Genomic DNA, 25,273 nt, shown 5'->3' with positions numbered 1-25,273 from the left:
TTCGGGGACTCTAAGTCCCCAAAGGTCATGAGCAAAGACAATCCCCCCTAAAAAAAAATAAAGGATATATACTAACTGGCATGGTGGCGCAGTGGGTAGCACTGCTGCCTCGCAGTTGGGAGACCTGGGTTCACTTCCCGGGTCCTCCCTGTGTGGAGTTTGCATGTCCTCCCCGTGTCTGCGTGGGTTTCCTCTGGGCGCTCCGGTTTCCTCCCACAGTCCAAAGACATGCAGGTTAGGTGGACTGGCAATTCTAAATTGGCCCTAGTGTGTGCTTGGTGTGTGGGTGTGTTTGTGTGTGTCCTGCGGTGGGTTGGCACCCTGCCCGGGATTGGTTCCTGCCTTGTGCCCTGTGTTGGCTGGGATTGGCTCCAGCAGACCCCCGTGACCCTGTATTCAGATTCAGTGGGTTGGAAAATGGATGGATGGAACTTTATTAGGTTCACCCGTTCAACTGCTTGTTAACAGCCAATCACAGGGTAGCAACTACATAGTATCATCATTGTCAAGATGACACACTGAAGTTCAAAAAGAGCTCAAATCATCTCAAACTGGTTCCTTGAACATGAAAATGAGTTCACTGCACTCAAATTTCCCCCACAGTCACCAGATCTCAATCCAATAGAAAGTTTCCAACACCTTGACGAATCTATGCCACAAAATTATGACAGTACTGAAGGCAAAAGGGGTTTCAACACAGTACTAGCAAAGTGTACCTAATAAAGTGGCCAGTGAGTGCATATTTCAGTCATTACATTTCAGTTGTTAAACCATAACTACTAGTTAGTCCAGTCATATTCATCCAGTTTTACATGTCTGTGTTTAGATGTCAGAGCATTATTTATTGATTTTTCCTCAGCATTCAATACAATCCAGACTCAGCTATCGATTGATAAATTGAACTGTAATAAATGGGTTAACATTTGCACATTATGGATTTAGGATTTTATATTAAAATCAATTACAAACAGTCAAAGTCCACAACACTTTTTCAAAAGCATGGTAAAGGTGCTATATAAAAAATGTTTTTATTATTAAAAGTCACTCGTTCAAATACAGGAAATCCTCAGTGACGTACCTAATCACTATTACTTTTTACACAAGTGACCCGACAGCTAAAAATGACCACTGTTCTATTATCGAGTATGTTGATGACACCATGTTGACAGGATGCAAATCTGAGAAGGATGAAAGCCATTATTTAAACCTGGTGGACTGTTTGGTAAACTAGTGTAATAAGAACTTTTTTATCCGTAAGGTCAAAGGGACCAAAGAAATCATAATTTGGTTTTAAGAGAGAAATCTGTATGTTCACCAATCATTGTTCTTGAGGAGGAGGTAGAAATAGTTACTGAATATAAATATTTAGGGACTAATCTAGATAGCAATCTTAATTGAAATACAAATACAAAAAAATATTCTATACATGCAACCAGTGCTTATTTCTCCTCCATAAACTCAGACTATTTAAAAATGACAAGGAATCAGGAAGGATAGTCTCTTTGAAAACCAGCACAAAATGCTTCAGAATCCTAAGTGCCATAAGTCTCTGATAAGGAATACCAGAGATGATAATTTTTTTTAAACTTCCAGAAGTGTACAGTTTTCCTTGAGTATCATTCATTCAGTTCAGGTAAAATGTACAGTAAAAGCCTGATTATCCATCACTCGATTAACTGTCAGGGCAAAAAAAAAAAAAAAAAAACACCACACACTGCGCACGCCATTGTCTACCTATTACAAATACTATTACACAAAAAATTGAAATTAATAAATGTTTACAAAAAATGGCAAAAGCGCTTCAAGTATTGCTTCAATTTACAGAGTGGGAAGAACAGTCAACGATATAAAGCGTAATGCTGACAAAAGCAAAAAATGTGTCAAACATGGACACCACTGATGGTAATGTTATTCTATATTAATGATCTTCTGCATTGCAATTTTCTTTTTAAATTCTGTTAAATTATCTTTTGTTAATATACTGTGACGTGCAGGCAGCTGATGATGCACTGTAAAGGGAGCAGAAAGGGCGGAATGCTGTGTAAGTGATAGGACTGGGTGAAGGGCTTCTGTTCTGTAAGGTGAAGACACGCATTTTAGGAGATGAATGACAGGAGAAGTTAGGAGAAAAAGGTAGGTGTGGTGAAAGGAAGTTTTGAGTAGGGAGTCAGAAGACAATAAGCAAGAGTGTCTGCAGTATGGAAAAAAGACAATGTGAGTGGCAGGAGATAATTATTGGTAGGGCAAGTTTCCTTTTATTGTTTTGTAGAAGTTCTCTGTAACCCAGATGATGGAGTATAAGAACGGAAGTTACGGAACAAACACTCCAAGTAAAACGTAGAAAACCCCAGTACCTCCGAGTTGTCTTTGCCTGTTAATTCATTTTTAAGAATCAGTGTTTTTATCCTGTCTTCTCTCTACTTCTTTGTTTTATCTCCCTCTGTCTGTTTTTGGATACAAATGAGAATGTAAATCTCATGTTGTATTGTGTAAAAATGGCTTAAAAAGAAAAATAAACAAAAACCCTTAAACTTATTACAAAGTGGTTAGAAAAAGAGGCACAAGGCATAAGCAAGTCTGAACAAATCCGTCCATCACAGCACACAATCATGTTTCACTCTAATTGGTCCATTAGGAGTTGCCAGTACAGCTACCATGCATGTGCTTCTATATGTGTAAGCTCAATTATGGGTTATTTTTTTTAATATATGTGTTTCCTTACTGTCATTGCTTACTTTAATCATAATATGTACTCTGCTTTTATTTTATTTGTGCTATAAGGACTACTTCCCCTCAAATCAAATGATCTTCAATGTAATACTAAATTTTACACACTGTAGATATACAGTGAAAGAAGCTTCACATCCTTGTCTTATTTCCATTAGAAGTACTAACTCTCGATCCCATCAAAATTACAATGACATAATTCACCCTCTTTTCACTAAGTACACAATTAGAATTATATTGCCTACACATAATTATACAATTTATTAGTCTTCTACTGTAATTCTTTATGTTTGGTGGTGACTGAGGTTGCTCTCATAACTTGGCCACAAGTCTGTTCACTCTGTTAAATCGATGTTGTAAATTATTATTTTTCTCAGCCTGGAGTTTCCCACCTAGGAAATGTCAAAGAAACTCTCAGTTTATAGCAAACAGCACTAAATTGATTGAATTCTCAAACAAGTTTCCATCTTTAATTCAATCATCTCCTTATTTGTCGACAATTGGCAGAAGTCATTGATTGTAAACACAATTTTGCCCTGTTTAAATTATGCCAAAAACCTTAAGTTCAGAGTACAACAGTTCTTCAAAGCATCTATAACTGGGTTACTGGCAGGTTGGATGACTTGCTAAAGATTACAAAATTAGATACTATTTAGGGTTAATATTGTCACTTGTACAGAATACAGTGAGATTGTTACTAGCATGTTTTAATCAACATGTCAAGGGCCGCATAACAAACCTGTTCATTTACTTGCAGAGTACCCAACTACAAACTTTCATATGGGTTATAAACTTTTTATTTTTATAATTTTGACATTATGGAATATAGACAATCCAAACCTACAGGCTGGTATATTCTCTTAAATTTTCAGTATTTCCAAATATGTAAACCTATGTGCTACAGTCCAATGGAATATTAGACACCAAAAAACAGATGATGGTGGATTTATTTACACTTCATCACATATCATTCTGATGGAGTTTTTGAATTTAGAAGCAAGATAAGGCATGCCTGTGATCTTAATTTGCAAAATTATCACTTTAATGAGGAGATATGCAGCAAACAAATTTTACACAAAAATGTATGAAATGGCCATGACTGGACAGGATCTGTAAAATGTTCTGTAGAGAGAGCCAAGACACAATGTATACTGTAGAAAAACGAAGGGTCAATAATATTGATGGGATAGCACCCATCACAGTAAAGAGTATGTACCAATGCATCTTTAAGGGTGACCACTGGAAAGGTGCTATATAAATAAAATGTATTATTACTACTACATACAGCTTGGATCCGGACACATCCTGATGTAATGACAAATTCTGACCACAGGAGGGCACTATTCATGGATGAACATGTACAGTACTGTATAATCTAAACATGTCCCTAGTGATTATGCAGTTAGCTAGATTAGGGGAAAATGACCAATAAAAATGGGTCCAGCTTGAGTTTACACAATACAGAAATAAATACATTTTGATGTTAATTAAGGAAATTAAATAAAAACTAAATTCAGAAATTAAGGAAACACAAACAGATAGATAACCCTAAATCTCATTCAGACTCTGTGGAGGTATTGTTTTTAAACACAGAAATGTAAGGATTTTCATGTTTCAAACTCCGTTTTTTTTTATCCACTAGACATCAAATTTAATCCCAAACATTTTGTAGTTTTATTATCTGTTTTATCAATATGATATAGATGCGGTGTAAATTTCTACTTTAAGGTCCTGACAGTTTCTCCTGTATATAAATAACACCATTTAAACAGGATACTGTAAATACAGTTAGAGGTATCTAATTGAAAGTCCTGATAAATTGGCAATTCTACTCTAGACATTTTATTACTAATCATTTTTTTTTATTGGCAAAAGAAATTTGCCACACTGTTTTATTCTTTTTCATCTAAATGCCGCCACTGGACAAAAATTTAACAGATCATATTTAGTTTGAGTAAGTTTAAAATTATTACAAATAATTCTAAACATCTGTTGTGCTGAGGCTGAAAACATGTAGATGACTGGAGTTTTATTCTGAATTCAATTTATGTTGGATACTGTATGTCCAAACTATCCAAATTTTCACTCAACACCAATGACCGAGTTTGTATAACTTGTCCAAGGAATAATGATCTCTCCTGCTTACCATCTCCCATAATCCTAACCCTATTCAATTGTATCATCAATGAAAATATCCCTACCTGATTATATTCCCATTCCTCATTCAGGTTAAGATTAGAGTTTAGTCTGATCAGTCCATCCCTTCTAAAATTATTAATCTTAGGCTGTAAAACCCCATTGACATTAAGAGAAGGTTTAGGTACTTTCAACCAATTACTGGAAGAAAACAACCAAGATCCATCCCATAGTGGTCTCTCCAATTCCCATAAATTAAAAAAAAAAAAAAAGAATAAATTTGACCCTCTGCAAAACCTACCTGAATCAAATTACTTAAATCCCATGTCAAAAATGCCTTACATGATATCGGAGGTAATATCATCAACTCATCCACCTATAAAAAGAACTTTTTTAAAAAAAATCCACCACAGCTGTTGAATCAGCCGTATGAAAATGCAATGGAGAACAACCACCACCCACCTCCTTACCTACATCACCTTTGTCATTATAAATAGATATTTGGGACTCTGGGTATGAAACCCCATCTTCATAAATTTTTAACCAGGAGCAACAACTAGAGGAAAAGACCACCAGTATTCCAACTCTAGGATTAACAAATAAAGAGTCATATGCCAAAAATTTTGGAAGTTCACTTTTGACTTCTTCCGCAATACAATTGAGAAACCTCAAGTAAACAGTTAGAACTTAAACTAACATGAACAATTTGGGTCTTTTACTTTTTTTTTTTTTTTTATTTTACAGAAAAGGAATCTAAAAACACTAACATGCATGTTTTCCTCTTCAGAATTTACACAGCTAAAGAAGTTTCACTTGCTTCGAAAAGATTGTTAGGGACCAGTTCTACTTATTAGCAGTTATCTTTTGTTGGACAAACAAATGATTGGCCAGGATAATATGAAATAAATTTCACATCAGCATCTATGCATTTTTCATGGACAGTTTCACAGTATTCAATACAGAAGACATCATCATATCTAGAGATGCTACAAAAAAAATCACATGGTCTTACACTGCACACTGACACTTAGAAATATTAAAACAACATCAACCAAGTCAAAGATGATGGTTAACATTTTTGCATCTAGAAGGCTTTTAGTCTTTTCTTTTTTTTGTTGTCTATTTGTTTTTTGACTTAAATTTTTTTTTTTTTTTTTTTTTGCAATCAAAAGACGTAGAGAATGACAAAAGGGCCTTAATTTCAAGCAGAATTGTAGTGTTTGCATAGCATATCAAATTCTTTGCACAGTACAGTATACGCTGTTTATAGGGTAATTATTGTCATGTGTGCAAAGTACATTGAAATTCTTGCTTGCATGTGCTAACCAAGATGTCACCTTCCTCCAGCACCATGTTCACGGAGTATTTCTACCTTAAGACTTTCTTACTTGAAAAATTTCTCAACACATCTGTCAGAACGTAGTAGCAACAAAGTGTATTCTATATGACATAAAATGAACCCCTCTGCCAGAAATTGATACATAGATGCAATTAGTATGCATTTATGCAGTATCCACCGCTTTCAGAACCCAATTACTTTAGGCCAGAATCATGGAGGGCCAAAGAAGGGCTCCATGCTTCTACTAAAGTACAGTAGTTGCAAAAATAACAAATAATTACAACTAGTAACAATAATTTAAAGGTTTAGTCTCCATGACGAACTTATACCACAGCTATTTTATTTGCTTTTATTTATATACAGCTTTGGCCTTTTAATTGCCATCCCAGGCAGAATTAACTGGTCAGTTACAGAGTATGTAGGCACTAAACACGCAAGTTTACTCGTCACAGCAAAAAAAGCAGGTGCTTTCTTGGTTGATCAGCTGGTAGGTCGCAAGTTGAACAGAATTGGCAACCACCAGGTTAGAAAGGGCCAGTACAAATTAAAGTAGGATTGCAGTAACAGGTCTTCAGATAGTGACAGCAAGATACAGTAGATAAAGGTGGTAAGAGCAAGATGTATTTGGCGATGATACTTCTGAATCTGCATATTGAGAAGTGCTGTGGTTGTTCATTGAATCTCCAGGAAGCAAACTTAGATTTTGGGTTTATATGATTCCTTCCAGTATGTTCACAACTAACAAGGCAGGTAGGATTGTAATCGTGATCAACAGATGTGCAAAGGAGCAGATACACTGAAACACAGCAGCAAGCTGAACTCAGTGATGTCAGTTGCTTTTTTTGGCATGCATATATTAAGGCATAATTCAGAAGCCTTAAGTTGAAATGTGGACAACAAAATGTCTCCATGAAATGCCCCATCTGTAATCTGAAGGCACTTTTTTACTTTGAAGTGATACTGATGCATACAACATATGCTAAATATAAAGCAGGCTCATGCGTAAATAGTACTGGTTAGCAGTAGAAGTATTCAATTTGTGTGAGGCCCATTGGTTGAATAATTATGTTTGCAAATTAATTCACAAACATAGTCTTACCTCATTGGTTACATGGAATATTACCGATATCCTGTTTTTTTAGTTTAAAAAAAATAAAATTACACAAACACACACACACACACAGCTGGAAATGTATGATTCTTAAAAAGTAAATGTCACCAATATAACATGATGAAAAAAGTAAAAGTGCACTCCTTTACACACCTTTATAGCAGAATGTGAAACTGCTTATCATTGACAAACAAGTAAGCTTAGATGCTACAATTACAAAATACAAGCTTCTGCAAAGCCTTCACGTGTTAGTTCATTTGTTAATAATTAAAATTAGATTTAAAAAAATAAGTTATAAAAAAAGGTTGAACATCTATCTGCTGCAGCCAGGTGCTACGCAAGATCATTCTCGGGAAATTGTGCCACATGGCCATAGTGCAGTAACAGACGCTTCCTCACAATGTAGGTAATATGCCTCATTTGGGACTCCATGAGCATCCACTCATTCGACACAAAGTCAAACCAGAGGTACCCAAGGATTCTATGAAGAGACACAGTACCAAAGGTGTCCAGTCTTCATCTCAGGTCACTGAATGGCATCCTTGTCTCACAACCATTAGTTGGTGTACAGGTGTTCCTAGTAATTTGCATCCATTCTTTAAATATCACCTCATCAGTTACATCATCAACACAATCTACAATACTCTTCCAACTTCAACAAACTGTACCTTAATTTTTATTTACTTATTTATCAATTGACTAACTGACTGTACTTTGTCCTGCGAGTCTGGATCCTTGTTTTTTATGTTTCTGCTGCTATATTCATCTAAATTTCCCCATGAGATTAATAAAGTTTATTTAATCTTTAAAAACTACTCATTCAGCCTTCATTTCTCAGTTTTTTTATTTTTAATAAATTTTCAAAAACCTCAAGTAAACTTTTTTCACTTTGTCATTATGGGGTGTTGTGTGTAGAATTCTGAGGAAAAAAATGAATTTAATCCATTTTGGAATAAGGCTGTAACATAACAAAATGTGGAAAAAGTGATGCGCTGTGAATACTTTCCGGATGCACTGTAGCTACTCACGGAGTCAAAACATGCTGCTTACCTGGGATGTGGATATATAAAAAATACACTTATCCACAGGTGGATCACGGAAGCTACACACTCAATTTATAATTATTATCGATTAATAAAGTCTGTCTACAGGGATTTACAAATGAATGCGTAGCATACTACTTATAAAAATAAACCACGGTTAAAGCGACATTTTATCTAAACATACGGACGCGTTATGTTGAAAGAGGAAAAATGAAAAACATGTTAAGTCCTACTTTACACGAGCCTTGAAAACAGTGGACAAGTGCAATGCACAGTTGTAATGATTGCGAATGTGCATTTCATGAAGCAAATTCGTGTACAGAAAATTGGAGTCTATAATAATTGAAAGTGGGGCGATGACGGCGACGGTGATAATAATATGGGTTCAAACATACCTTGCACAGTTCTTGCAGGATCTTTAGTTTTCTCGTCCATGTTCCTTTGCTTAGACTCTGCGCTATACAACTAATTAAAAAAAATGTTAATGTAAATTAAAATGTAAAATGTTTCGACAGCAAACTGACTTTGTAAATACAAAACGTCTTGTCATCTCTCGGAGGCGCACGTCTTTTTGAAATTTTAAAGAAACCAATCGGCGAATAACCGTCCGTCAAAAGCACTTTCTGATTGGCTGTCTTCACAGAAGAGGCGGATGATTTAGGTAAACGGAAGTGGAACTGAAAAGGCGTGTCCTAATCTCTACCAAGGAATAACAACAAACTGTGTTTGAATCCATGCTTGCTGTAGTGTGCTTTCGCATAAAGCGATTAGTTGTTTCCAGAACTTCGGGTCGTTCAATCCCGGATATCCGCAGGCTGATTCCGATTAACGAGCATTCACGCCAAAATGTATAAAAGCCCTTCTGAGTCGTGCGCCGAGCTGTCTATCAACCACGGACTACTAGGTGTGTGAAGGAACAACTTTCATGCCATTAGAGCAAAACGTGGTGTGTGGAGGAGGTGTGCATGAAGATTTTCTGGACATATGACAGAAGAGGAACAATACTGCAGCAGCTACCATGGAAATTGTGTGGAGGAATGTGACTGGCAGAGTGAATGCGTGAAACATTTAATCAGAGAAATCCGTGTAAACGTTGTGTGGTAATTTTTTGCATTGTATAAAATCTACCCCCGACGATATCACTTTACGTGAAACAGTATATGCCCTGAAGTAAGCATTGTAATCTGTTTTTGCTATATTATTGTGGGTTCACTTCCCGGTTCCTCCCTGTGTGGATAGCGCTTTGAGTACTGAGAAAAGCGCTATATAAATGTAATGAATTATTATTGTTATTATTATTAATGATAGCAAAAAACTCTAAGACTCACGATATAATGTTTCTAGTCGTTATTGTGAGAAAGTTCTTCAGCCTGCACTGATCCTTCTATTGTCCAGTAATTGCATGCCAAAAGAGTGCAAATGTTAATTACTTTAATGTACAGATCTGCAGTAGCAGATTCATGGTACGCTGTTCAAAATTAAAGGTGCCAGAGCGGTTCTTCGGAGCGATGCCATAGGGGAATCGAGAACCATCAAAAACAAGCTTGCAGAAAGAACCTTTATTTATTTAGATCTGTAACACGCTGCATACTGCGCATACCCACGACTAAATGGTAGAAGATATGTGAAATACAAATGGGTCATGATTTTAAAAAGACTGTCGCTGCATACATCCAGTAACACAGGTTTAATTCCGTTTTTTGTATCTGTTATTGTCCTGCAGCCCACCATACATTAAAGGTTTTTTACTTCATACTGTATTTGGAAGTTTTTCAAAGCACAAAGAACCAACTTCATATGTAATGAACCCATCCCAGAATGAAATGGTGCTTTGTCAAGCAATGGAGCTACGAGGAACTAAACAACATAGTAAAGAACCATATAGTGCTATTAAAGAACCAGCATTTTTAAGAGTGTATCTACTCTTTGAATGGTAACTTATCCTGTTCAAATGTGAGATCCTGGCTATTTTGCCTTAGTGTTTATACAGCAATTATGTGCTTTTCATCTTAGATTATTTTAAGAATGGATAAGATGACACGTTAATATTTGTGCTGGGTATTTCATATACAGTCATATGAAAGAGTTTGGGAACCCCTCTTAATTCTTTGGATTTTTGTTTATCATTGGCTGAGCTTTCAAAGTAGCAACTTCCTTTTAATATATGACATGCCTTATGGAAACAGTAGTATTTCAGCAGTGACATTAAATTTATTGGATTAACAGAAAATATGCATCATAAAATTAGACAGGTGCATAAATTTGGGCACCCCAACAGAGATATTACATCAATACTATACTTAGTTGAGCCTCCTTTTGCAAATATAACAGCCTCTAGACGCCTCCTATAGCCTTTAATGAGATTCTGGATGGAGGTATTTTTGACCAGTCTTCCATACAAAATCTCTCCAGTTCAGTTAAATTTGATGGCTGCTGAGCATGGACAGCCTGCTTCAAAACATCCCATAGATTTTCGATGATATTCAAGTCAGGGGACTGTGACGCCCATTCCAGAACATTGTACTTCTCCCTCTGCATGAATGCCTTTGTAGATTTCGAACTGTGTTTTGGGTCATTGTCTTGTTGGAATATCCAGCCCCTGCGTAACTTCAACTTTGTGACTGATGCTTGAACATTTTCCTGAAGAATTTGTTGATATTGGGTTGAATTCATCCGACCCTCGACTTTAACAAGGGCCCCAGTCCCTGAACTAGCCACACAGCCCCACAGCATGATGGAACCTCCACCAAATTTGAGAGTAGGTAGCAGGTGTTTTTCTTAGAATGTGGTGTTCTTCCGCCATGCAAAGTGCTTTTTGTTATGACCAAATAACTCAATTTTTGTCTCATCAGTCCAAAGCACTTTGTTCCAAAATGAATCTGGCTTGTCTAAATGAGCATTTGCATACAACAAGCGACTTTGTTTGTGGCATGAGTGCAGAAAGGGCTTCTTTCTCATCACCCTGCCATACAGATGTTCTTTGTGCAAATTGCGCTGAATTGTAGAACGATGTACAGATGCACCATCTGCAGCAAGATGTTCTTCCAGGTCTTTGGAGGTGATCTATGGGTTGTCTGTAACCATTCTCACAATCCTGCGCATATGCCGTTCCTCTATTTTTCTTGGCCGGTCAGACCTGGTTTAACAGCAACTGTGCCTGTGGCCTTCCATTTCCTGATTACATTCCTTACAGTTGAAACTGACAGTTTAAACCTCTGAGATAGCTTTTTGTAGCCTTCCCCTAAACCATGAGACTGAACAATCTTTGTTTTCAGATCTTTTGAGAGTTGCTTTGAGGATCCCATGCTGTCACTCTTCAGAGGAGAGTCAAAGGGAAGCACAACTTGCAATTGACCACCTTAAATACCTTTCTTCATGATTGGACACAACTGTCTATGAAGTTCAAGGCTTAACAAGCTAATCCAACCAATTTGGCGTTGCAAGTAATCAGTATTGAGCAGTTACATGCATTCAAATCAGCAAAATTACAAAGGGACCCAAATTTTTGCACAGCCAGTTTTTCACATTTGATTTAATTTCATACAACTAAATACTGCTTCACTAAAAATCTATGTTCTTAAAACACCCCAGTACTCAGATGTTCCTAGGAAACGAAAGACATACCACTTTTGTCTTTTTTGTTGAAAGTAGAGTCAATTATTATGCAGGCAGAGAGGGGTTCCCAAACTTTTTCATATAACTGTACAGTACGTACTTGTGCTCCATTCGTAACAGCCATCAGCTAAATGAACTGCAATACAATGCAGAAGTCATATTACATTATTCCATTACAGAACACCAAGTCAAAAGTGCATTAATAAATATATTAGGTAATAATAATAATAATTCTTTGCACTTATATAGCGCTTTTCTCACTACTCAAAGCGCTGAGCAATTGCAGGTTAAGGGCCTTGCTCAAGGACCCAACAGAGCAGATATATACAGTAGATATCTGCTAAAGAGGGGAGTACACAGTGGTGTTTCTTTAAAAAGTGAAGAACTCTAAAGAAAGGCTGACGGTAGACCGCTTGTTCCATCAGTGAGTCTATATTAAAATTTGCAATTGTTTAAATTTAATTGCCCTACATGCGACTCCGTGGAATTCCTCTTTGATGGTGGTTATTTATTTCTGTCTTGGGAAAACAGCCTGTGTGTGTGAGCAGATTGCTTTGCCAATATGTGTGGCATCTCAAGTGCTGTGAAGAAAATTGCCTTTTACAATAGAAAAAAAAGGAGATGGAGCCAGAAATGGAACGTACAAGAAATGTTTGTGACTTGAATTAATGCCCGCAAAAGGCACAACATATGACACAGAACATGTTATGTTGTAGAAGGTCATTCAAATATATTAAGCATTTGGATGTCAAACGATAACGTTCATGCAGACACTTCTCAGGGTCTGCCAAAATGTTGTTTTTCAGGGCAGAATTTCGTGAAGGAATTGTATTTGTCACTGAAAATCTCATACTGACCTTTAAGTATTTTTACACTCTTGATATCCTTCTGCTGTGAAACATTCTGACCTGTCATTGTTTACACATGTCTTAAACAACTATTATCATACACTGATAATTTCTGTATTATCTATATCTATTATTTATTTATTATGTTACATATCTATTGACTATATTTATGTATCAAGATTGCAAATATGATACATTGCATCAACGTTCATATTGCTAACTACACGTCAATATTGCTGCTACTTCTTTGTCTTATCTTTGCACAATGTCTTGTCTTGTTTGTGTTTTAATTTTAAATTTATATTTTAATTCTATTTTTAATTTATTATTTGCACGTCATGTTGTTACACTGTGGACCCTGAGCTTCGCAATTTCGTCTATCTGTATACTTGTATATGGTTGAGATGACAATAAAGTTCACTTTGAGTTGTTCCTTCAGGAAGGGGAACAACATTTCGTTGTCTATTTGTGTGTTTTAAATAGTACCCCTGTGGTCAGCATTTCTGAAAGAACAATTTACAACTTTTGATCTTATGATTAAATGTTCTACTTCTTTATTATTATGACCTCAAAGTATTAATCCCTCACATGAAACCTATTTGCAGGTTAGCTTCAGAGCATTGGATGCCCCAGTAATTGAGCTGGATTTCATTAAGTCTTTCTTTCTGGAACAGACAAACCCTGATCTCATTCCAAAGAGCAGGATTAGGAAGTTATCCACATATTTGGCCTCACAGATGAAGTAATTCTGGCCTTATCTGTTCCAGAAGGTTTGGCTAACTCCAGGTTTTCTGTAAAGAAATTAGCCTGATTTCCATGAACCCACAACTTACTTTAAACAGATTCTTGGAACAGGGCCCAAGACTGGGCAGTGCAAAATCAAACTTTTTTTTCTGTGTTTTGGCCAGTCTTGGAATGTTCTGCTTTTGAGAGCAACTGTGTCTAATTGATAAGCAAAAATTTCACATTGTTGAAGTTTGCTACTTAATTGTACAGCTCTGTGTTAACATATAGTGTTTTAAAAGGTATACATTGGTTTCGTTAATTCTGATCAATAGAATGAAAAGACATACATTACCCATTCTAATTTCATTTGATGTTTGCCTGTCCCCTTGTGGATATATTAATTCAGTGGTTCTGAAACTCTGTCCTAGAGACACCATATGGCTGCAGGTTTTTATTTCTGTTTTTAACTGGACTCTTAGCCTAATTAAGCAACCAGGTATTTCCCAGTTTGTGACATGGGGTCAATGTAAAAATTACAAAACCAAGTTTGTTAAATTATAATTTGATTGTAACAAGCATTTATGTATGTTACATGGCCACAATTTGATGTTTTTTCCTTTGTTTATAATATTTAGAAATCCATCATGATTTTCATTCTGCTTTTCCACAGTTCTGGTTATTTACATCATTGTGTAATGAGCACCTTAATCTAGCAATCAGTAGGACAAACAAGCCCAACCTGGTGCCATCCCCAACCCCAGATAAACAGAGAGGGTTAGTGTCAGGAAGGGCATCCAGCTGCAAAACCTTAGCTGAACCAAGAGTTCCCAAACTTTTTAAGCAAAGGCACCTGCAAAACATTAATATTACTATATACACAGCCCTGCAAAGCAGAGCATGATCTTGGATTCTTGATTGCTGCTAACAGTAGTCACACAGCATGCTTTTCAATTAATAGTAGATTGATTAATCAAAGTAACTATTTTACTACACTAGATAGATAGATAGATAGATAGATAGATAGATAGATAGATAGATAGATAGATACTTTTTTAATCCCAAGGGGAAATTCACATACTCCAGCAGCAGCATATTGATAAAAAAACTATTAAATTAAAGAGTGATAAAAATGCAGGTATAACAGACAATAACTTTGTATAATGTTAATGTTTACCCCACCCCCACCCCGAGTGGAATTGAAGAGTCATATAGTATGGGGGAGAAACGATCTCCTCAGTCTGTCAATGGAGCAGGACAGTGACAGCAGTCTGTCGCTGAAGCTGCTCCTCTGTCTGGAGATGATACTGTTTAGTGGATGCAGTGGATTCTCTATGATTGACAGGAGCCTGCTCAGCGCCCGTCGCTCTGCCACAGATGTCAAACTGTCCAGCTCTGTGCCTACAATAGAGCCTGACTTCTTTACCAGTTTGTCCAGGCGTGAGGCGTCCCTCTTCTTTATGCTGCCTCCCCAGCACACCACCACGTAGAAGAGGGCGTTCGCCACAACCATCTGATAGAACATCTGCAGCATCTTTTTGCAGATGTTGAAGGACGCCAGCTTTCTAAGGAAGTATAGTCGGAAGTATAGTGATGTCTCTAGGATGGTGTTCTCAAAACTTTTTTTTTTTTTTTGGTATACCCCCTTCAGGAGTTGAATGTTTCCAAACACCACAATTTGCTCAGTGTTAAATTGTTAGGTACTGAACTCTAATTAGGCACAAACAACTAAAGGTGATGTTTCTTCAATCCCCCTCCCTAATATTGGATTTTGGAATTGTAACAAGTGATTACTAATAGTTTTTTGTGTGGGTGTGTATCTTTTAATGTTCATTATGTGAAACAACTGCTTTTTAATATTATTTTAAGTGTAAGAACAGTAGTGTGGTTTGATTCAGAATAAAAATTGAAAGCTTAAAATCTCCATACTTATAATTTATAAAAATGATACAATTACATGTGAATTCAGAATAAAATGAGTATTCGTATTCACAAATTATATACTACTTCAAGGCAAAAAAACAGCCAAATAACTCAAACATCAATGTGAAGGCTGAGTCAGCTTCTTGGCATCACAGTTCTGCTCCTAGGTTCTCCCTGTAGCATTAACTCTAGAATTATATGTAAAAACAGTTATTCCAGTGATGTGTAGTGATCTATTTTGTAGTATCAATACTGTGTTCCACTTGAAATGGGAAGTTGGAATTTCCACGTTTCAACTGGAATGCCCCCTTAAGTCAGATTTCCAATTCGGAATGACATCGTTCCAAAATGGCAATGTACACTGTGAACTTTACTGAAAGTTGTAGTATTATACTGGTTATTAGCATTCTGTGTATTTGTTTCTCATTAATTCAGTCACACACACAGTACTGTCCACCTTCTGCCTTTAGACATTTTGCTATGGTGTTTGGATACTCAAAATACCATGCAATGTGTTGTTTTCACCATCTATTAATTCTGAAAGAGCAAGCACAACAAAGAATTTCCTGCGATATTTTGGGGAAAAATATTTCCTCTATCTTCAGAGAAAGCAGTCACGGAGCCCAGATGAGAATGCAGAGCAATTTTTTATTTGCACAAAGACATGCACAAATGTCTCAGTCCTTGGAGTGAGTAATTAATTAAACAATTAATTCTCTTTTATACTTTCTATTACCTAAACATCATCTAACTCTTAATATGCAGAACTTTATCATCTTAACCAATCAACTACAGCCACCAGTAATTTCATATACTGTACATGTCGATTCTCCCATTATTTTGAACAGCGCCTCAATAATAGGAATGTTTTGTGGATTTTCCCATTGAACTTATAACCGCTTCATATGAGGGATGCTTGGGCTTTCCCATTAGTTTACCCTCACTTTCTAAAGGGCTGTTCAGTACTCATTTACTTAATATTAACCTTGATAATTAATTTGGTGGATCCTCTGAGATTAGGTAAAAGCCTCACGTGCCTAAGCTTTAAACATTTCATTAACCCTTTAGTTACATTCAATCCTTATCCTTATGTCTAGTAATTATTTCTTATAACTTCATATATGTATATACTTGTACTAAATTGTAAAAAATCATTATAGATTGACTAGAAATTCTATAACACGTCCATATTGATTTTACAAATGTTTTCCTGGAATGTGGTCAACTTGGATGTGTTTCCAGCTCCAACAGTAAATGCAACGCAGCATAAACCTGAATAACTCTTGGAACTGTATTCTGCTGCCATTTATTGGATAGAATTACATTATGCTGTAAAAAAAAAGAATATTTCTATGTGTTTTGCCACTAATAATAATTGTTATTTCACTATGGTAATAATAATATCAATTCTTTACATGTATATAGCTCTTTTTCTCACTACTCAAAGTGCTTTTTATTTCATTGTGATTGGGGACTACTTCAACCACCACCGATGTGTTGCATGCTCCTGAATGATGTGATGGCAGCCATTTTTACACCAGTACGTTCCCCAGAAACTCCCCATTTTTTATGAAAGATGCCTAGGAATCTTGTGACCACAGAGAGTCAGGACCTCAGTTTTATGTCTCAGCCAAAGGATGGCACCATTTTTACAGTACAGTGTCCCCATGACTGCGCTGTGACATTGGGATCTACATTTAGACCACAGGGTATGCACCCTCTAGGTGACTCACCAATATTCATGAATGGGGCAGAGTCTTCAACCAAAACGTGGCATGTAAATAAGAAGCTGTAAATCCATTATTAAAACAAACTTGAAACTGAACAATTAGTTGAATCAAGTGGTAATGATGACAGTGTCAATGGATCAGATATTGACAAGGCCCTGTATGACTAAACTGCCTGGTATGTACTGTAGCAAAAAGACAAAATGATTGCAATCAAGTAGAAGGATGATAGACGTTAGCCCCCTAAGCACTGTTAAAAATGCAGCAATTGTCATTTGTGTCAAGGGAAATGTGGAAGTCACTAATAAGCCTTGCGCTGTGGTATCCTACACTAATACAAGGGGCACATCAATTGTGCAGATCTAGCACTAACATTCTATCCTTTCATGCTCAAGCAACAGAAAAATTAAAAAAAGTGTGCGCAGACACACACTTTTACTGTCCCGAGTGCAACATCAGGCTGTGCATTTGTAAATGGTTCAAACATATCACACGAAGGATGTGTGCTAAATCTGCATTAGGAAAATCAGTGGACACTTTCCTACAGTGTCTATGATGGCCTTTTGGTATTTACTTGTTTCTGTTACACATAACATGTTTAATTGCCAAAAATAATTAAAAGTATTTGGCTCCTTTTTCTGGTGGTGAACATATACTAAGGAGACTACAGAAGGATGAAGGCTCCTGAACATTGACAACTCTGTCCAAAACAAAAGCTTGATATCACTGTTGAATAATATTAGTGAACATTAGAATCAAATATTATATACTGTATGTTTATTATTAATAATTGCTAACATTTGTCTTTATTACTCATTGTATATTCTTCTGCATTAGTATGATATTTTCTGCAATTGTTATAAAAAATGATAGTACATCAAAACATTTATCAGAAATAAAAATATTGTAATGTTGAAGGACTGGACTTAAGAGAGAGAAGACGCACACTGCAAATTTCTCATGGGGATTGGAGGGGTCAAGAACAGGGTCGTCACTGGATTCAGCACTTATAGGAGGCTTAGCACCAGCTTCCTAACAGACAAACCTTGACGTTTTTGCGCTATCAGCAGCTATTATCAAAAAGGTAAACGGGAGAAACCTTTGCTAGCCTTTAAAAGATTAGGGGCTATAGGCATGTGTATATTAAATGGGGCTGGGATGGGTGGGAGCTCTGGAAGATCAGGGAGTACATGCCTGAAATCAGGGGCTAAAGCCCCAGAACCAAGCCATACCCTCCAACAACACTACTGGTTGAGAAAATGAGCAATCGCCCGTTAGGAAGCCCTTTTTCGTAAAAATCTCTCAGTTTTGACGTGTGGTTTCGGGGCAGTCTTGATTCTGGCATGGAAAAGGTGGGGAGTGAGAGGGCAGGGGTGACAGCAGGCCTCATGTAAGTAGAGGGAGACTTACAATTACTGCAGGCAATGGACACGGAAAAGGAAAATGAGGTGGGCTGAGCCAGACGGGAGTGAAGTCTTACAGCAAGAGTAGGATGACACGAAGCAGAGGATGGAATTGAAGTGAAGCTGCACACAAGGACACGAGTTCAGCTGGTACTGTATGTTTTAAGGTCCACTTTTTAGGGTGTGTTCCCTTGCATACCACCTGAGAGCTGCTTACATATCATGCAGCTTGCAAATCCAGAGCTCTATATGAGATAAAGACAATCAAATTTGTCTTTTTTTTATTTTTAGGAATGTTAACTTCGGCAGGGTTGCGGTCAGCATGGCAGGCCACCTGGGGAGATGTGGCCCCCAGTTTGAAACCTCTTCCATAGGCAATGTGCAGCAGGCCCTGTCCAGCTGAAGAACGAGAAAGAGAAGGGAAATTTGAGGGTAAGAGTGGGAACACTGAATATCGGGACAATAACTTGGAAAAGAAGAGAACCTGCAGATCTGGTGGTCAGGAGGACGATGGGAGTGTTGTGTGTGTAGGAAACTAGAAGGAAGGGAAATAAGGCAAGAGAATTGGGAGGAGACTGTAAGTTGTACAATGTAGTGAATGACCAACAGAGAAATAATGTAGGGACAGAAGTATTCAAAGAACTTAAGGATAGTCTTATTGTGAATAAGAGGAGTAAAAGGGTAATGAGTGTCAAGCTGGGCCTTGATGAGACAAGAGTTAATGTCATTTGGGCATATGCTCCTTAAGTAAGCTGTGACAAATCATAGAAGGAGAGTTTGTATTATCTGCATGCAGCTTTGAGCTTAGGGGTGTGAACGTCTTGCTAACAAGTGGCTCTTCACTAAGTGCATTGTGGTAGACAAAGTGAATACCACTGTTTATAAACCTAATGACTTAATTGTTAAAAAATCTCATCCTCTTTTTTTTTTGGCAAATGATGAGCTACAATATTACCATGCACTTTTAATGGTTATATCGCGCTGAGTTTGCAGATTTTGATTAGAGAAATTTGTTGGTTTCACTGTGGAGCTGGGTGACAGTGTTGTTTACCACAGGATTATCCAAGATTGGTGAAAATAAAAGTGGATAGACATCATCAAAGCAGTATAATCTGATAGGTCCATAGTTTTGTTTGACTTACATACAGTAGCTTTAGAAAAATGGATGTGTGGATGATTTTTCAAGATGCGTACTGTTAGCCTATAATGCCTAATTCTCGAAACACATAGTGGACAGCAACATTTGCTGGAATAGGCTATCATAATTTTATTACAAAATCTTTAAATCAGTTGCAATGTGATGTATCTTTGTCTGGCCACCAGTGCAGTTTATCCATCAAATTTTAAAGTCAGGATTTTTTCTGCCAAGTAATGAATATACGACACATTTCTTGAATCACAACAAGGTTTGATGCTCCTTCACCTGCTATGACAATTTCTAAACTTCCAAACTGTGCATTTCCATATTGATGCTGATTTGCTCCTTAGTCCACACTAAAAGCAATTCAAGATTTGCTGTATGTTCGCAATGAAGGTAAAACACAAACTATAAGCATTAAGCGTGTGTTGCATCTGAGTAACCTGATTATTATTTATTTTATACCTTTGAAAGGGTAAAAAGTCAATAGTATGGCACAACTCACATACTTGCTTTGGATTTGTTTTTATGAATTGTCCCAATTGGAACTCCTGGGCAAGGGTCCTCAGTTATGGTTATGGAGGGTCACAGTGGCCGCAAATTTTTGTTCCAACCACTTTTGTGATTAGAGCCCATGCATAGCATATACCTAGCTTTCTGAGGAATGCTTTTGTGACTCCTGCTCTAACTACTTGTGTTTTCCACAAAAACTGTGTGTCTCGAGGATTAGTGTTGGGTCCGCTTATCTTTTCTTTCTACACTTTTTCCTTTGACAATGTTATTTCTTCTTATGGTGTCTCCTGTGAGCTCTCTGCTGATGATGCACAGATCTTCCTCTCATTTCCTTCTTACAACTCATACAGGTTTCAGCCCAGATCTCAAGCTGTCGATATGATATCTTAACATGCATGAATGTTCGTGATTTTAAACTTAACCTTTCAAAGTCAGATATCCTATACGTGTCTTCTGATTCTCCTTCCTCAGATTTGTCTCTACGCATTGTTCTTGAAGATGTTTTAATGTTTTAAAACTGTTACAAATACATAGGTTGCAAAGTTATATTTTACAAACGGAAATCATTACCAGTTCGCCAACTTACGGGTTATACTTAAACGCGACGTGACGCGTGCGCCTATGGACGCTACTGCTACATAACTTGCCCGCGTACTTCATGTAAATCAGGAAGATTCCACCAGGTGGCAGTGCGAGATTTCATCTCGGCGAGAAAACGTTCGGCTTCCCAGTGTTGTGAATTGTTTGAAACATCCATTATTTTTAATGATTACATCCATCATTCCAGGGATGCGCCCATTCCAAGAAGGGTCTCACAGGCACACTGTGGAAATCCACTAAGGAAACATGCAAACTCAGGGCACGGAACACCAGGATTTCCTGCGTGGGAGCCGCTGTACCGCTCCACCACCGCGCGGGCGCAAGTATTAGGCCAGAATAAACTCGGCCCTTACTTCGACCAGACTCTCTCTCCGTCGGTTTATTCCAACCCAAAGTTTCAAACCCTTCAACCTCATTATTAATATTTTATTATTCTCTCAAAGATGATGCGAACAAAAGAGAGCGGTGCGGCTTTTAGAAAAGGAAATAATTATATAAAAAGAATGAAGAGGCATTATTGAACTACCTCAATTGTAGTAGTAATGTAATGTAGTTATAATTTTTGTCATTTTCATTTTTTGTGTGATATGTTTATTTTGTAATGGGGGTTTGTGCGCAAATTCAAAGAGTGCCCTGAGAACAAAACCTCTAGCTGGGGCTACTGGACTGACCTCACAGATTGGTCCTGTATTCCCCAAGTTCATGTAGCACTTTGCAATAAATAAACAGTAAAGAGTACCGTAGTTAAATTGTAAAGTGTATGCCATGAACCATATGGAAGCTGTTCGCACTAATTACTAACACCGATCTTCTGTTGTGTAACTGTAAGATGAGCTCATTTTAACCGCTGTAATGCTTAATCCAAACTTCCGTCCTAAAAGTGTACTCACGTCGTGGCACTTCAAATAGATTTAATAGACAAAATAATAGACTGATGTATGGATAAAAGGAAAAATCTATCAGGACTGAATTGGTCATCAAGAAATGAAAGAAAGAAATTGGGATTAAAATGATTTCCAAGAAATATACAATTTGTGCCTTTGCAAAAATGCCAAGTGAATTTGAAAAGGACGGAAGTCTAAGAAAAGCTGATAAAAAGTTTAAAGTCAAAATCGAAGCAGCCTTTACATTTTGCAAAACGAGATTACTACGATGCAATGGTTTGTCAATTGAGCATTAAGTAAATGTTTTGCGAAATGTCTTTAAGATTTAGTAGAGATTTATGTTTATATTGTGGTAAAAGAATTAACTGATGCAGTCTTAAATCGAGACAAGGAAGAGTGTTTAATAGCACACACGTTACCTGTAAACCTTCAGACCTTTTTACCAAGACCACTTTAGGATTTTACCCCATGCCAGCCTTGGATCGCAATACACAGGACGAGTTCGCCCAATCAGAATGCTAGACCCGACCGTCAATGACGATATTATTATTATTATTAGTATTATTATTATTATTATTAGTAGTAGTATGCCCTTCTAACCAGTTTAATTTCTTTTGATATCAAGACTGGATTATATTTTTATTTTGTCGACCTGGGCATACTGCTGTTCTTTAGAATAGTTGGGGGAAGGCAGGGGTGGAGGCCAAGCTCGTTAGGGATGCACACATGCCAAGGATTTAAGAAAATGTCTATAAGAAGTTTTATCATATTAGGGTTGCGCGTCTCATTTTAGAACCTCCGCAAATCGGCGGAGATGATTTCTTCATTATTAAGCCTGCATGAGGGGAGCGTGGTCAGCACTGGTACACTGTGACTGGTCGCGGAACATCAGTTTCTGCATGTTTATGTCTCTCTCATTAGTTTAGTTTTCTTCTGTCGTCGTCACACTCTTCTCTGTGTTATTTGTGCGGTCGCTGTCTTCATCAGACGATCCGTTTCTGTCCGACTCGTCACTTTGTTCTTCATCGTGGGGTTTGCCGTTGCAGTTTTGACTAGGCGTGGTTCTCGTTTGGCTTGAAGGAAACACACGTGTAAGTAGAATCAGACTTGAAGTTTTCGTTGTTATCGTTTGTGCTCCAACACCCCTGACGTGTGCTAAGCCATAAGCACGCATTAAGGGTGAATAGACATGTAAAGATGTGATGTTAACGCAATCACTATACAGTATGACCCATTTTCTGCAGTTATGTTTATTGTAAAAACTCCACAGTCCAAGTGTATGTGGTTTTAAAGCTTTTGTGAATCTCAAACCATAAGCAATTCACTCAAATATGAAGAGAAAAATTGATAATACAAAAAAAAAAAAAAAAAAATCTTCCTCTCAATGATGTTTCCATTAAAGGAATACTCCACCCAAAAGTTAGAATTCAGTTGCACCTCTAGATTAACAAATTTGAAATTCTCAGTTTCCCTTATTCACAAGTTGGCCCTGAACAATTTAATGGGAATATTATTGGACCTTGCTGAAAGGCTGTAGAAACTCACAGAAGCCAAAACATATTTAAACAATACCAAAAATGATTTGTAACACATAAAATTATATAATATATAAATACTGGTGTTTTTTATATATTTATTAGTGTAAGTACATACTCTTTTGTTAATATTAAAGGTTTTTAATCCTGTGTTTCCTGCAGAATGCAAGAGAAAAACATTTTCACCTAGAGACCCACATCTTCCCCTCATTTATTGGTCAAGAGTCCTGTCTTTAATTCATTTCACCACCCTTCTCATGATCCATCCATTTTAATAACCTGTTTGGCTGTGTTTGACCACTTCGAGCCTGTCACTTTGTCCTTTTTAAAGCAGCTGGTTTTCAGTATGAAGCCATCTGGCTCCCCCCTTGATGTTGTTCCTCCTCTACTTCTTAAGGAGGTGTTTTCTACCTTGGGTCCTTTTATTCTTACTATTTTTAATAGTAGTTTAACCTCTAGTGTCCATCCATCCATCCATTATCCAACCCGCTGAATCCGAACACAGGGTCACGGGGGTCTGCTGGAGCCAATCCCAGCCAACACAGGGAACCAATCCTGGGCAGGGTGCCAACCCACCGCAGGACACACACAAACACACCCACACACCAAGCACACACTAGGGCCAATTTATAATCGCCAATCCACCTAACCTGCATGTCTTTGGACTGTGGGAGGAAACCGGAGCGCCTGGAGGAAACCCACGCAGACACGGGGAGAACATGCAAACTCCACGCAGGGAGGACCCGGGAGGCGAACCCAGGTCTCCAGATCTCCCAACTGCGAGGCAGCAGCGCTACCCACTGCGCCACCGTGCCGCCCACCTCTAGTGTGGTGCCTAAAAATTTTAAACATGCTGTTGTGCAACCACTGCTGAAAAAAACGGGTCTGGACCACTCTGTTATGTCTAACTTTAGGCCTATTTCCAAGCTACCTTTTTTGTCCAAACTCTTGGAAAAAGTCATCTATACCCAACTGAAGTCCTTTCTAGACGAACATGCAATTCTGGAAGTGTTCCAGTCTGGATTTAAAACTCACCACAGCACTGAGTCCTCTCTGTTAAGGGTTTTTAATGATATTCTTTTGACAGTGGACTCTGGTGACTGTGTATTACTTATGCTTTTGGATTTAACAGCTGCATTTGACACGATAGACCATGAGATCCTCGTCTCTAGGCTGGAACAGTGGGTGGGCATCACAGGTTTAGCTCTCCAATGGTTTAGGTCCTATCTTTCAGATAGAAGTTTTTGTGTGATTTTACTTCCACCTCTGTTGCCCTCCCCTGGGGGGTACCACAGGGCTCCATCCTGGGACCTCTTCTGTTCTCCTTGTACCTGCTGCCACTCAGCGCTATTTTTTGGAAACACGGTATTTCCTTTCATCTTTATGCAGATGACTGTCAGGTGTATTTCCCTCTGAAGCACCAAGGTCCATGTTCTGTCCAGCCCCTGCTTGATTGCCTTATTGACATAAGGAGTTGGATGGCATTGAATTTTCTAAATTTTAATGAGAACAAAACAGAAGTCATGCTATTTAGGCCCAATAGCACCAGCGGGACCCCCTGCATCGACCTTTCCACTGTGGCTCAATTTGAGAAGTCCATGATCACAAATTTAGGTGTAAAAATGGATTCCACTTTAAAACTTGATAGCCATGTGAACACAGTGGTAAAATCTTGCTTTTTCCAGTTGAGGCGGCTGTCAAAAATCAAGCCCGTGTTATCTAAGCGCAACCTTGAAACAGTGATACATGCTTTTATAACCTCTCGTCTAGATTACTGCAATGCGCTTCTTTTTGGAATTAGCCAGGCCTCCATGGCTCGCCTACAGCTGGTGCAAAACGCTGCTGCTCGATTTTTAACTGGCACAAGAAAGCATGAGCATGTTACCCCGATTTTGGCTTCCCTCCACTGGCTTCCAATTCGTTTTCAAGTCCATTTTAAGATCCTTGTATTTGTTTTTAAATCTTTTAATGGCGGTGCCCCTCTTTATTTGTCGGAACTGCTGCACCC

General features: G+C 37.7%; 1 protein-coding gene across 1 annotated transcript in view; it reads right to left on the bottom strand.

Moving 5' to 3' along the window:
• ckap2l (cytoskeleton associated protein 2-like) overlaps positions 1-8,948 on the bottom strand; it is a 65,979-nt gene extending 57,031 nt beyond the window's left edge. Inside the window, exon 1 of the mRNA XM_028797764.2 lies at positions 8,752-8,948. Coding sequence (XP_028653597.2) covers positions 8,752-8,791 — 40 coding nt within the window. The 5' untranslated portion in view covers positions 8,792-8,948. The remainder of the gene's footprint in view (positions 1-8,751) is intronic.
• Between the last annotated feature and the right edge of the window lie 16,325 nt (positions 8,949-25,273).

The sequence above is a fragment of the Erpetoichthys calabaricus genome, chromosome 1, assembly GCF_900747795.2.
Source record: "Erpetoichthys calabaricus chromosome 1, fErpCal1.3, whole genome shotgun sequence".
NCBI classification, from domain to species: Eukaryota; Metazoa; Chordata; class Cladistia; order Polypteriformes; family Polypteridae; genus Erpetoichthys; species Erpetoichthys calabaricus.
This window is presented reverse-complemented; position numbering and strand designations above follow the sequence as displayed.